Genomic DNA, 14,068 nt, shown 5'->3' on the forward strand with positions numbered 1-14,068 from the left:
GAGTACTTACCCCACAGCAAGAACCCACTCCACTGCACTTACCCTTCAGTTGTTGAATTTCCAGGATGCAGTAGAAGCCCATCCTGTACTGTAACAAACAGTAGTACATCTTCATGATTCAATAGGAGCAGAACCCATGGCAGGCCTGTGGTTACAACTCCCACAAGGATACTTACATTACCCAGCCAGTACTCCTATATCCCTCACTTCCAAGTTTAACCTCATGAGGAATAAAAAATTAATTATCTCAATAAAACTGGGAGGGTCAGGGAAGTAGGAGGGATATTAAAGTGTACTGTGTCTTTACCTCCTCTTGGTGGACAGGTGATGAATTCCCAAAAGTAAGGAATCATGGTCGCTCACCAACTTAAAGGGCCATGATACCCAAATGTTGAAACACTTGAAAGTAATGCAGCATAGCTGTAAAAAGCTGACTAGTAAATATCACCTGAACATCTCTATGTAAAAAAGAAATATATTTTATCTCAAAAGTTCCTCAGTAGCCACCTCCCATTGTAAAGGACTTCTAAGCTGCAAATCAGTATGTCTGTCTCGGGACAGCTAAGGGATTGAGCCTCGTGCACTCTCATGTTATTTCCCTATTCAGTTTAAGGAAGTTTACTTTGAAATCTCATGAGAGTTAAGCAAAGTCTCATGAGATCACAGTAAAAGAGATCATGACCTCAGCACTGTTGATGCTGATTATTTGCTGTTCATTTCTTCATTTTTTAAAAAAAAATTTTTACCTGCAGCTGAGCAACAGCTGAAGTATAACTTTTTACACAGAACTTACTCTGCTGAGCTGAGGCAGATGTGAGGTAAAATACCTTCCTTTTTACATAGAGATGCTCAGGTGATATTTTCCTGTCAGCTTTTTACAGTTATACTGCATCAGTTTCAAGTGATTTAGCATATGAGTATTATTTCTCTTTAAGAAAGAAATACATTTTCAAGGCATCTGTAATGGAAAATGACAAAAATCTTGTGAAAGATGCTTGAAAATTGCTCTGAAATACAGTTTTTTTTTTATTTCTCTCAAAGCATAGTGTTAGTGGAATTTACAATTAATGCATAGACGAGACAATGACTGGGTACAAGCATACTCATGGTGAGAGCATTGATAGTATAAACATACACTGGTTGTAATAAACTTATTTTACAAGTGGGTTCTCATCTGCAGTAGATAATCTGATTTCATTTTGCAGAAAATGTGTGGATATTTATTAGTTTTTCTTTCTTTTTTTTTTCTTCATTTTAGATCAATTTTCAAGCCATTCATATTTGTACCCCACATAGAGCAGCTTGTAAAAACAGCCTCACCTTCCTTTGGTTCTAAAGATCCTGTCAAGCTCACACCAAGATTTCAAACAAAGCCTGACAGAAGGCATGAACTTTACATAAAACATGAAAAGGCATTGATGGAAACATCAGAGGTAAAATAGTATCTGCAATATAAAGTGTCTATGTATTGCTGGGCTTTACTCAATCACATAGTAAAATAAATGTGTGAAAGGAAATAGATGGCAGAACATGCTGTCTAATTTCATGATAATATTGGAAAGTTGGGCAGCGCTTGTATATGGGTTCAGGTTTTGCGCTTTAGGCCTAGCACAGTGTAGATGTGTGTATCTACATACACATATTTAGACATGTATATGTATGTATATATACAATATAGCCCTTTGCATTCAAACACCTTGTCATATATCTTTGAACACTTGTAACATTTTTTTTACATTTTTATCAGATAGTGTATATATGAGTGTAACTAAAATTTTAAATGTATTTGTGTTGTGTTTGGCGCAACTTTTTTTTAACTCATGAGTTAAACTTACGCAGTTTCTAACATTGTGCTATTTGCCAAGTTCATTTTTGTTGTACTTTAATCATATTTATTTTGAAACACCACTTACATTATCCAAAAGACGCATTATTTAACCAAGTACACATCTAGCTGCAATTTATGTTTGAGTATAACAACAAATGCATGTTATAAATATATGTTGAACAAATAAATGACAAAAGTGACAACCAGTGATTTTGTCATCTTTTTTCTCCTGTAGAATCTTATGACACATAAACACCATGGTTATTATTTTCTGCTTTATTATTTAAAAATGTGGTGATCATGTTGTTTTTATTTATATTGCCAGAGATAATTATTTAGTTCTAATTTTCTTTTTACATTTCAGGGAAAAATAATATTAGAGCAAATGAAGAATCTGGAGAAACGGAAGGTTGGGGATGTTGAATTACTTTTAAAAGATGCAAATCATGACAAGATGCAATTAGCCCAGCTATTTTCCAGTTGTGTTGAAGAGGAAATTAAGATCTATGAATAATATATTCAATATTACATTAAATATATACTGAAGGACTTGTAACTTTGTAAATATTTTCCACCTGTGCAAAAGCGCTTGTGTTATTAGCTATGCAACATATTGGACAAAGTGTAGTGATTGTGTTTTGTGTGAAACCTTGCAATGAAGCAGTATTTGGGGAGATTTCAACTCTAAATATAATACCAAACACACCAAATAAGGGAATCATTTTAAATTCATAATTCATGTATAAATACTTCCCCTTTAACGTGCTGCCACCAAAATTAAAGGGACAGTCAAATCAAATTAAACAAAAAAAATATTAATTTGTGCTTACCTGATAAATTAATTTATTTTATGGTAGTGAGAGTCCACAATTCATTACTCCTAGGAATTGCTCTTTCCTGCCACTAGGAGGAGGCAAAGATTCCCAAACCCCAGGAACTCTATAAAACCCCTTCACGTCACTGGCAACTCAGTCTGACGTATAGCCAAGCCAAAGAGGTAGCAAAAGAATCAAGAGCAAATAGGAGCATGGAAAAAAGAAGTGTTTAAGAAAAAAAACAACACCAGAGAAACACAGGGTTGGGTCTCGTGGACTTTCACCACCATGAAAGAAATTAATTTATCAGGTAAGCATAAATTGTTTTCTTTCTTACAGGTGGTGAGAGTCCATAACCTATTACTGCTTGGAACTAATACCCAAGCAGTGGAGTCCACAAGTAATGAAACATAAACTGTGTGATTTAAGAAACATCTCTTTTCAGTGAAAAACTAAATCCACAACCCCAATAAAACCCAAGAAAGGGCAAAAACTATGCAATGAAAAAATAAACAGGGAAATAATCTTCCTGAGACAACAACCTGAAGGTCTTTCCTACCAAAGGCTGCCTCAAAAGAAGCAAAAACACCAAAATTGTAGAATTTAAGAAAAATAAGCTACCTTGCAAAGTTGGACAACTGAAGCCTCATTCCTAAAAGGCCAAGAAATAGCAATCAATCTAATAGAATAGCCGGTAATCCATTAAGGTGGAGGCTAACCTGCCTCCAAAAAAAGCCTTATGGTACAGAAGTCTCAACCAAGAAGACAAATAAATGGCAGAAGCTTACTGCCCTTTTTTGTAATACAGAAAAGAACACAAACTAGAAGTTTGTCTGAAAACTATAGTAGCGTCAATATAATAGCCAGTAATCCATTAAAGGGACACTAAACACCTGCTTAAGATTTTCTGAACTGTTTCTGAGGAATCAAAATAAACTAATACACTGTTCAGCCTGATGTTCAGTGGCAGGGGGGAGGAGGGAGTCTAGCAGCCATTTTTTTAACTCACTGTTATTCAGAGATCTCTGAATAAACATAAATATTTCCTTGGATATTGCAGAGATTTCTCTGAATAACAGTGAGTTAAAAAATAAACGGCTGCTAGACTCTCTCCCCTTCCCTCCTCCCCTCTGCCACTGAACATCGGGCTGGTGATTGCTTCTTTCAGTTATAAACCGTGAGTGAAACAAAGACTGTGGAGATCTGTTCAGGGTACATACCATGTTGAAAACATGTTTTATAAAATAAGAAGCAGTTACTGTATTACACATATAAAATTAAACTTTGTCCTCATATAGTGCAATGCATTACAGTGAATGAGCATTGACGATTTGGCTGCCTTCAATAAGTTACATCCGTGAGAGAAGAAGCTGCCGTGCACACGTGTCATGTGACTGCAGTGCCTGTGTGGAACGCACGTTACAAGATGGCACCATAGATAGGAAAATACAAGCTGTGGATAAGCATAGAAAATATGAAGAGTCTTCTTGAAGAGCTTGTAGTAAGATGAATATACAGCATTGAGAACAGTGTATTAGTTTATTTTGATTCCTCAGAAACAGTTTAGACAATTTTAAGCAGGTGTTAAGTGTCCCTTAAAGGTGGAGGCTAACCTGCCTCCAAAAAAAGCCTTATGGTACAGAAGTCTCAACCAAGAAGACAAAGAAATGGCAAAGCTTACTGCCCTTTTTTGTAACCAGAAAAGAACACAAACTAGAAGTTTGTCTGAAAACTATAGTAGCGTCACTATAATACTTTGACGCCTTAACAACAAATTCATGTCTGATACTGACAAAAGATACAACAATAAGAAAGAAAACAAATCTAATCCTATGAAACTGCCTTATCCTAAAAAAATAAGATAAAGACCACATAAAAGAGCAGATAACTCTTTCTAGCAGAAGAAAACAGGCAAAAAAAAAAAACCTAATGCATAGGCTCAAAAAGAGAAGCATGCAAAACCCTAAAAACCAAAATAAGACTCTAAGGAGAAAATTGGTTTAACAATAGACCTAACTCTAGCCAAACCTAGAACAAAACTATGAATATCTAAAAGATTAGCAATCTTCCAAAGGGAAAGAGCTAAAATCTGACCCTTCAAAGAAACAAATGGCGGATAACCCCTTTTCCTAACCATCCCTGCAAAAAAACTAGGAATTCTTAAAAGAATGCAACTAAAAAAAAACATGATTCTTACATCAAGAAATAAAGGTCCTCTAAACCAGCCCTTCTTAAACTTTTGGTCCTAACCCCATATGGGGTCGTGTAACCCTAATGTGGGGGGTCACGGGCCTATGTGTTTTTTTTATTTTTTTTGTTTCCCTTCCAGTCATGTTCCCTCTAAGTTGCGCGGCACTGGAGGGATGGGGAAAGTAAAAGTTAGGTATCGCCAGCAAGAAACAACCTGAGTAGACCGGTGTCAGAGAGCAATAAGAGGAGTCGGGCTGCTGCAGGGAGCCCTGTGCTATGGGCAGCGACTGTTGCTATTACTGAACTGTTCAGACTGTGTACTGGACCAGATATAGTTGCCTGGGTTGCACTTAGTATAGTGATGTGAAAAGACTGACTGTAATAGCATGTAGGCATGACTTTGCCTTTCGTGTGCTTCTGACAGGCTTAGTGGGGACTGTAAAGTGACTGAGTGTGGCATTTTTTAGTGTCAGACACACCTTGGCCCTTCTCAGAATCCATTTAGAAGAGCGCATGCAGGTACCTGCTGCAGAGGTACCTGGGACACTTCTTGTAGGAGAAGCTGAGTCTCGAGCAGTTCACACTGGACTTGTACCTTGGGACTGGCTCTTTGTCAAAGGTCCCCTTGGCTAAATGGGCATGTAGTTCTCATAGATGTTGAAATAAACACACTTGGGGTATTTCTTTAATAAACCTGGTGTTTTATAATATATTTCAAGACCTCTTTAATCTGCCAGGACCTGAGCCTGACATTGGCAGACTATGTTATGTGCTAGGTGCTGGATGACTGTGTGCCTGACAGTGCCAGACCCCTATATCTAAAGTTGGCTGACCGCTTGCCAGGTGCTGACTGACCGCGTGTCAGGTGCTGGCTGAAAGATGGATGGGGGTATAAGCATGGGAGGAAGGGTATGAGAATGGAAGAGGAGTATGAATATAAAGGGGGAGTATGGAAGGGACAGTAAGCATGGAAAGGGGGAGCATGAGTATGAAGGGGGAGTATGAGAATGGAAGGGGGTATGAATATGAAATGAATATGAAATGAAGGGGGAGTATGGAAGGTGCAGGGGCAGTGAACATGGAATGGGCAGGGGAGTGAGCATGAAGGGGCAAGTATGATTTATTATCAGTAAATGTTTGATTTGTATACCAATTTTATATGCCCGGGGTCACGTAAAAATTTCTCGCACAAAAGGGGGTCCCAAGTGGAAAAAGTTTAAGAAGCCCTGCTCTAAACCTTATAATAAAACTGCAATCCTGTATCAGATTCTCAATAACAAAATCAGAGAACCCTCTCTGCTTAAAGGGACATGAAACCCAAAAAATGTATTTCATGATTTAGGTAGAACATACCATTTTAAATAACTTTCCAGTTTACTTATATTATCAAATCTGTTTCATTCTCTTGGTATTTGTTGAAGTAGCAGCAATGCACTACTGGTTTCTAACTAAACACATGGGTGAGCCAATGACAATCGGTATATATATATGCAGCCACCAATCAGCAGCTAGAACCTAGGTTCTTTGCTGCTCCTGAGCTTAGCTAGATAAACCTTACAGCAAAGGATAACAAAAGAAGGAAGCAAATTAAATAATAGAAGTAAATTGGAAAGTTAATTAAAATTGTATGCTCTGTCTAAATCATGAATGTCTAATTATTATTTTACTGTCCCTTTAAGAACTATACGTTCAATCTCCATGCAATCAGGCTTAGAGATTTGAGACCTGTATAAAAATCCTGACCTTGATACCAAAAATCTGAAATTCAAAGGAAGTGACCCAAAAAGGGCAACTGGACATCTGAACTAGATTTCCATATCAAAAACTGCAAGACCAGGGGGCGGAGCTGGCGCTCTCAGAAGATGGTTGCTCTTAAAGTGTGCTACAGACCACCAACCCCAACTTTTAATGAATTCCCCTATTGTAACTGGATACCAGCAGACAAGGATGGCATGCCTGTAGCTCAGATAGCCAAGCATCGGATTCCTGTGGCAGCTGATACCTACATGTAGTAGTAAAGTAGTAGTGAAAAAGGTCACGTGGTAAAGTAAAACACAGGAGGCCTCAAGGTACATAAAAAAAAAAAAGAACGGACATACTCCCTCTTGAAATTCTCACTGAATGAAGACGTGTCCGACATACTCCCTCTTGAAATTCTCACTGAATGAAGACAGACATACTCCCTCTTGAAATTCTCACTGAATGAAGCTTGAGAAGCGGTCCTCATATGATAGACACTGAGCGTAAATTCACTGCTGGATTGCAAGATCCAACTGCGCCACGAATGAGAATCATCAATACTGTAGGCATTCACAGCATATTCCCTGAAGCACTGCAACTCTTGCAGAATTTGGGCACACTCCCTTATAGAAACAAAGCAGACTGTGTGTAGTTCAATGTCATAGTACTATAAGTATATAAAAAGCAGCACCAAGTATATTATTCTCAAAGGTGGACACTGAAGCAAACACTGTTTTCCTCTGCTATGAGATATTGCCTGGCATAAAACTCTTCCTATACAAGGATATACTATTATAGATCTTGAGCTTGTTAACACATTTGTTGAACTGCACCACAGGCTTTTCATATTCCTTTTCTTACACAGCTGTAAAAGCTTACTGATGATAATCTATTAACATACCATCTGAAAATCCTAAAAGAGTTGCTTCTAGATTATACTGAATGTCACTTATACCTGGCAATATGTGACCCAAAAAAGTGAGTAAGAGGATAAGGTTACAAAAACTTGCACCTCCACCCCTCATTTATTCCATCTGACACACTCACTCTACAGAGGCCCTCATCACCATCTACAGATTGAGATTTGGATTCTAATCCAGAAATGGTCTCTGTACCTAAATCACTTATCAAAGACCTAACGTCAAAACAAGATCTTTCATAACTTTTGACTTGGATCTCTGAACTGGAAAAATATATTACTGATATGGGTAATAGGCTACAACCATGGAGATAAAATGGTATATTGCTTACAAAATCATAGTGAGCAAATTTCACTACTAGAGGACAGACTGAAAGACATGAAAAACTTGAACATATGCTAAAATATCAGAATACAGAAAAGTATTGCTACGTCAGATTTAGAATCCTACCTACAATCCCTGTTCGCCTTTCTTAAAGATGGCTCAGAACCTCTTCAACTGGAAATTGAAAAAGAGCTTTACGTCCTAAACCCAATGAGGGAGCACCACCTAGGGATGTAATAATAAAGATGGCAAAATATAAGAATAAAGACGAATTGGTGACATTAGCGAGACGTTAACAACCACTCAATTATAACAACGCTCCTATAACAACGCTCCACTACAATTTTATATGGACTTATCAACCAGAACCTTGCAAAGAAGGAGATAACTACAGCTCTAACATTGCATCTAAGGTAAACATTCCCTACAACTATTCCATTCCAACTACGAGTGTTATGGAAACACAGTAGAGCCATATGCACATCACTGATGGAGATAACATAATTTTGTCAGAAGCTTGAGATCACTCCTCCAGATCTGGCACCTCCTGCTATTCCTCCACCTAGAGGTAATGATTCTTCTCCACATGAACAGCTTTTGCAATGACTCACCTGGAAAAAGTAAGGAAGAAGAGAAAGAGAAACAAGGACTCTCCTCCTAAATCTGCTGCTCCAGATGACTGAATAGATGACTTTTATATTTTTCTTAATATTTAAACACTCCCCCAGGCATGTTTTATTTTACTATGAGCTGGGGACATGCTCTACTAACATTTTGTTGTTCTGAACTGCTACATAGTTTTGTTTTTATCTCTAAATATCCACATAATCTTTAGAAGTTATACAAGTTTTGTTTTAAGTTACCCTGATGACACTGATTCAGAGACGATTGTCTTCTAATCCTGGAAGATTTTCTCAGATATTTAGTTTTTTTTCAAAGTATACAGTGCCTAAGTTTATAATTTGATGTTCTATGCATGTTATCTTTGCTTTTGCCATGTAACCATTATTTTTAGAGCTTCAAGGATAAAGCATTACTCAATGAAAATTTAAAATGTCAAAACTGAGATGTGTTCATATTATTAATCAAAATGCTAAGGGGTTTAATATTCCTAAAAAAAGATCTTTCGGACTAATATATTTACACAGAAGGGGGTGGGAGATGTCCTGTTGACACACTTCAAATCGGGACAAATCCCAAAATACTTTTCCAAACACTATTCACAACATTATCATAGCACTAATGCAGGAAAAAAGATAAATGGGGTTAGTGTACTCATACCCTCTTCAATCCCCTTCACCCAATCACGAATAGAAAAAGGTGAAGATGGCAGAATCTTGAGAATATGTGGCCTTCTATTTGGTAAGCCAATTACTATAATTAACTTGTACACCCCAAATAAACCTTGATAAATTTCTTCAAAATCCGATTCCCACAATTTTATCACTTAAGAAAGGTACATTAATAGTTGTAGATGACCTCAACTTTACTCTAAACCCTTCCATAGATTGCTCAAATCATTCTACATATCATACTACTTGCTCCCTAAAACTTATAGGACAGTCTCTCAAATATCTTTAGGTACATTACTCTTGGAGGTATCTACACCATCGATTAAAAGATTACACTTTCTTTTCATCTCCAAATCAATCATATTGCAAGGATTAATTACATTTCTCTTGTAAGGTGTATCCAGTCCACGGATTCATCCTTTACTTGTGGGATATTCTCGGGTTCATCCTTTACTTGTGGGATATTCTCCTTCCCAACAGGAAGTGGCAAAGAGAGCACACAGCAGAGCTGTCCATATAGCTCCCCCAGTCATTCTCTTTGCCGGCTCTAAGCAATCAGAAGGGTAAAGTGAATGTGGTGTTAGAATTGTAGTTTTTATTTTCTTCAAGCAAAAGTTTGTTATTTTAAATGGTACCGGTGTGTACTATTTACTCTCTAGCAGAAAGTAGATGAAGATTTCTGCAGGGAGGAAGATGATTTTAGCATGTTGTAACTAAAATCCACTGCTGTTCCCACAAAGGACTGAGGAGTACAAGAAAACTTCAGTTGGGGGGGACGGTTTGCAGGTTAGGCTGCAATAAGGTATGTTCAGTCATTTATTTCTAGACAAGACTGTGATAATGCTGGAAAAGACTGATAAGATCCCCATGAGGGAAGGTTAAGCTGTATTCAGAGACTATGTATGGAATTGCTAGCTTACATTACAGGGCTAATTTATGCTGGTTGACACTGTTTACTGACAAACGGTTTTTATTAGAAAAATATCGTTTTTGAGACACTTTGAAGGTTCCTTTGGGTTTCTTTCAGGGGTTGTTACCCACATGGCTATTATTAAAATACTTAGGAGTGTTTCTTTAGGCCTCACAGTACCTGAGTAAGGTGGGAGGGGCCTAATTTCGCGCCTCAGATGCGCAGTTATATTGACTAGGACTTCAGGCTGTCTTCACATGGAGGGTCCTGCTACAGTTTGAGGGCCCATAAGAAGCTTTTTCCCCACAAATCTGACTCCTAAGGGAAGGTAGGGCCACAGCAGAGCTGTGGCAAGGTGCTGAAGTTATTTTTACCGGTCTTTTGCTTACTATTGATCCAGTTTGGGCATTAAGGGGTTAATCGTTTTTCTTGCTAGTGGTGCAATCTTACTAATGCTTTAGGCACATACTGTGAAAATTTCAAAAAGTTTGCTGCATTTTTCACTGTTTTGGAAAATTGTGTGCCTTTTTTATCTCTTAAAGGCACAGTAACGTTTTTTTGCAAAGTGTGTTTTTACTTTATTAAAGTGTTTTCTAAGCCTGTCTGTCTTACTACTAGTCTGTTAACCCCTTAACGACCGAGGACGTGCAGGGTACGTCCTCAAAAAAAAGGCAGTTAATGCCTGAGAACGTACCCTGCACGTCCTCGGTTTGGAAAGCAGCTGGAAGCGATCCTGCTCGCTTCCAGCTGCTTTCCGGTTATTGCAGTGATGCCTCGATATGGAGGCATCCTGCAATAACTTTTTTAAGCCATCCGGTGCAGAGAGAGCCACTCTGTGGCCCTCTCTGCACCGGAGATCGGTGGTTCCCGGCGTTGGTGGGTGGGAGCCGGACCGGGAGGCGGGTGGCAGCCATCGATGGCCCTGGTTATGTGCAGGGGGGGCGGGATCGTGGGCGGGGATGAGCGGGGGCGCGCACGCGTGCACGGGAGGGCGGGCGCGTGCACGGGGAGGGAGCGGGTGGGAACCGCTACACTACAGAAAATGAGTTAGTAAAAATGTTTAAATGCCCTAATATTTTTTAAAAAAAAAAAAAGATCAGCAAGGTGGTGGGGGTTTGTCTGTGTGGGGGGGAAGCTACACTACAGAAAAAAGACAAATAAATATAAAAAAAGCCCTTTTTTTTTGCAAACTGGGTACTGGCAGACAGCTGCCAGTACCCAAGATGGCCCCCAATGAGGCAGAGGGGATGGTCAGAGAGCGGTTTTGGGGGGGATCAGGGAGGTTGGGGGCTAAGGGGGGGATCCTACACCCTAGCATATGTAAATATGCTAAAAAAAAATTATTTATTTTTTAAAAAACCCTTTTATTTTAGTACTGGCAGACTTTCTGCCAGTACTTAAGATGGCGGGGACAATTGTGGGGTGGGGGAGGGAAGGGAGCTGTTTGGGAGGGATCAGGGGGTGGGATGTGTCAGGTGGGAGGCTGATCTCTACACTAAAGCTAAAATTAATCCTGCAAGCTCCCTACAAACTCCCTAATTAACCCCTTCACTGCTAGCCAGAATACACGTGTGAGGCGCAGCAGGATTTAGCGGCCTTCTAATTACCAGAAAGCAACGCCAAAGTCATATATGTCTGCTATTTCTGAACAAAGGGGATCCCAGACAAGTATTTACAACCATTTGTGCCATAATTGCACAAGCTGTTTGTAAATTATTTCAGTGAGAAACCTAAAATTGTGAAAAATTTAACTTTTTTTTCAATTTGATCGCATTTGGCGGTGAAATGGTGGCATGAAATATACCAAAATGTGCCTAGATCAATACTTGGGGTTGTCTACTATACTACACTAAAGCTAAAATTAACCCTACAAGCTCCCTAAAAGCTCCCTAATTAACCCCTTAACTGCTGGGCATAATACACTTGTGGTGCGCAGTGGCATTTAGCAGCCTTCTAATTACCAAAAAGCAACGCCAAAGCCATATATGTCTGCTATTTCTGAACAAAGGGGATCCCAGAGAAGAATTTACAACCATTTATGCCATAATTGCACAAGTTGTTTGTAAATAATTTCAGTGAGAAACCAAAAGTTTGTGAAAAAATTTGTGAAAAAGTGAACGATTTTTTGTATTTGATCGCATTTGGCGGTGAAATGGTGGTATGAAATATACCAAAATTGTCCTAGATCAATACTTTGGGATGTCTACTAAAAAAAAATATATACATGTCAAGGGATATTCAGGGATTCCTGAAAGATATTAGTGTTCTAATGTAACTAGCGCTAATTTTGGAAAAAAGTGGTTTGGAAATAGCAAAGTGCTACTTGTATTTATGGCCCTATAACTTGCACAAAAAGCAAAGAACATGTAAAAATTGGGTATTTCTAAACTCAGGACAAAATTTAGAAACTATTTAGCATGGGTGTTTTTTGGTGGTTGTAGATATGTAACAGATTTTGGGGGTCAAAGTTAGAAAAAGTGTGTTTTTTTCAATTTTTCCTCATATTTTATATTTTTTTTTATAGTAAATTATAAGATATGATGAAAATAATGGTATCTTTAGAAAGTCCATTTAGTGGCGAGAAAAACGGTATATAATATGTGTGGGTACAGTAAATGAGTAAGAGGAAAATTACAGCTAAACACAAACACCGCAAAAATGTAAAAATAGCCTTGGTCCCAAACGGACAGAAAATGGAAAAGTGCTCTGGTCACTAAGGGGTTAAACATGTCTGACACCAAGGAAAATCCTTGTTCAATGTGTTTAGAAGCCATGGTGGAACCCCCTCTCAGAATGTGTCCCACTTGTACTGATATGTCTATACATTTTAAAGATCATATTGTTGCACTTAAAAATGTGGCCCAAGATGATTCTCAGACAGAAGGTAATGAGGTTAACCCGTTAACCTCTCCCCAAGTGTCACAACCAGTTACGCCCGCTCAAGCGACGCCTAGCACCTCTAGCGCATCTAACTCTTTTACCTTACAAGACTTGGCGGCAGTTATGGATAATATCCTCTCAGTGTTTTTATCTAAACTGCCTGTGTTACCTGCAAAGCGTGATAGCTCTGTTTTAAGAACAGATTATGAGCATTCTGACGCTTTAGTAGCCGTATCAGAAATACACTCACAACGCTCTGAAATGGGGGCGAGGGATGTGCTGTCGGAGGGAGAAATTTCCGATTCAGGAAAGGTTGCTCCTCAGACAGACTCAGATATGTTGGCTTTTAAATTTAAACTAGAACACCTCCGCTTATTGCTCAGGGAGGTATTAGTTACTCTGGACGACCCTATGGTGGTTCCAGAGAAATTGTGTAAAATGGACAAGTACCTAGAAGTTCCTGTTTACACTGAGGTGTTCCCGGTCCCTAAGAGGATTGCGGATATCGTTACTAGGGAGTGGGATAAACCAGGTATTCCCTTCGTTCCCCCTCCGGTTTTTAAGAAAATGTTCCCCATATCTAACCCCATACGGGACTCGTGGCAGACGGTCCCTAAGGTGGAGGCGGCTGTTTCTTCACTTGCTAAACGCACAACTATACCAATTGAAGACAGTTGTGCTTTTAAAGACCCTATGGATAAAAAATTAGAGGGTTTACTTAAGAAAATTTTTGTTCAACAAGGTTTTCTTCTCCAACCTATTGCGTGCATTGTTCCTGTAACTACTGCAGCGGCTTTCTGGTTTGAGGCGCTGGAAGATGCGCTCCAAACGGAGACCTCATATGAGGACATTATGGACAGAATTAAGGCTCTTAAGCTGGCTAATTCTTTTATCACAGATGCCGCTTTCCAACTAGCTAAGTTAGCGGCAAAAAATTCAGGTTTCGCCATTTTAGCGCGCAGGGTGTTATGGCTTAAGTCCTGGTCGGCTGATGTGTCGTCAAAATCCAAACTATTGAACATCCCTTTCAAAGGTAAGACCCTTTTTGGGCCTGAATTGAAAGAGATTATTTCAGAAATCACTGGGGGAAAAGGCCATGCTCTCCCCCAGGACAAGTCCTTCAAGACGAAGAACAAACAAAATAATTTTCGTTCCTTTCGGAATTTCAG

The 14,068-nt window shown here is 38.9% G+C and overlaps 1 protein-coding gene across 2 annotated transcripts in view; it reads left to right on the forward strand.

The window, feature by feature from the left end:
- SCRN3 (secernin 3) overlaps window positions 1-2,384 on the forward strand; it is a 190,989-nt gene extending 188,605 nt beyond the window's left edge. For both annotated transcript variants that reach the window (XM_053698460.1, XM_053698459.1), the window contains 2 exons: window positions 1,259-1,433; window positions 2,193-2,384. In XM_053698460.1, coding sequence (XP_053554435.1) covers window positions 1,259-1,433; window positions 2,193-2,342 — 325 coding nt within the window. In that variant the 3' untranslated portion in view covers window positions 2,343-2,384. The remainder of the gene's footprint in view (window positions 1-1,258; window positions 1,434-2,192) is intronic.
- The last annotated feature ends 11,684 nt before the right edge of the window (window positions 2,385-14,068 follow it).

The sequence above is a fragment of the Bombina bombina genome, chromosome 1 (genome assembly GCF_027579735.1).
Source record: "Bombina bombina isolate aBomBom1 chromosome 1, aBomBom1.pri, whole genome shotgun sequence".
Taxonomy (NCBI): domain Eukaryota; kingdom Metazoa; phylum Chordata; class Amphibia; order Anura; family Bombinatoridae; genus Bombina; species Bombina bombina.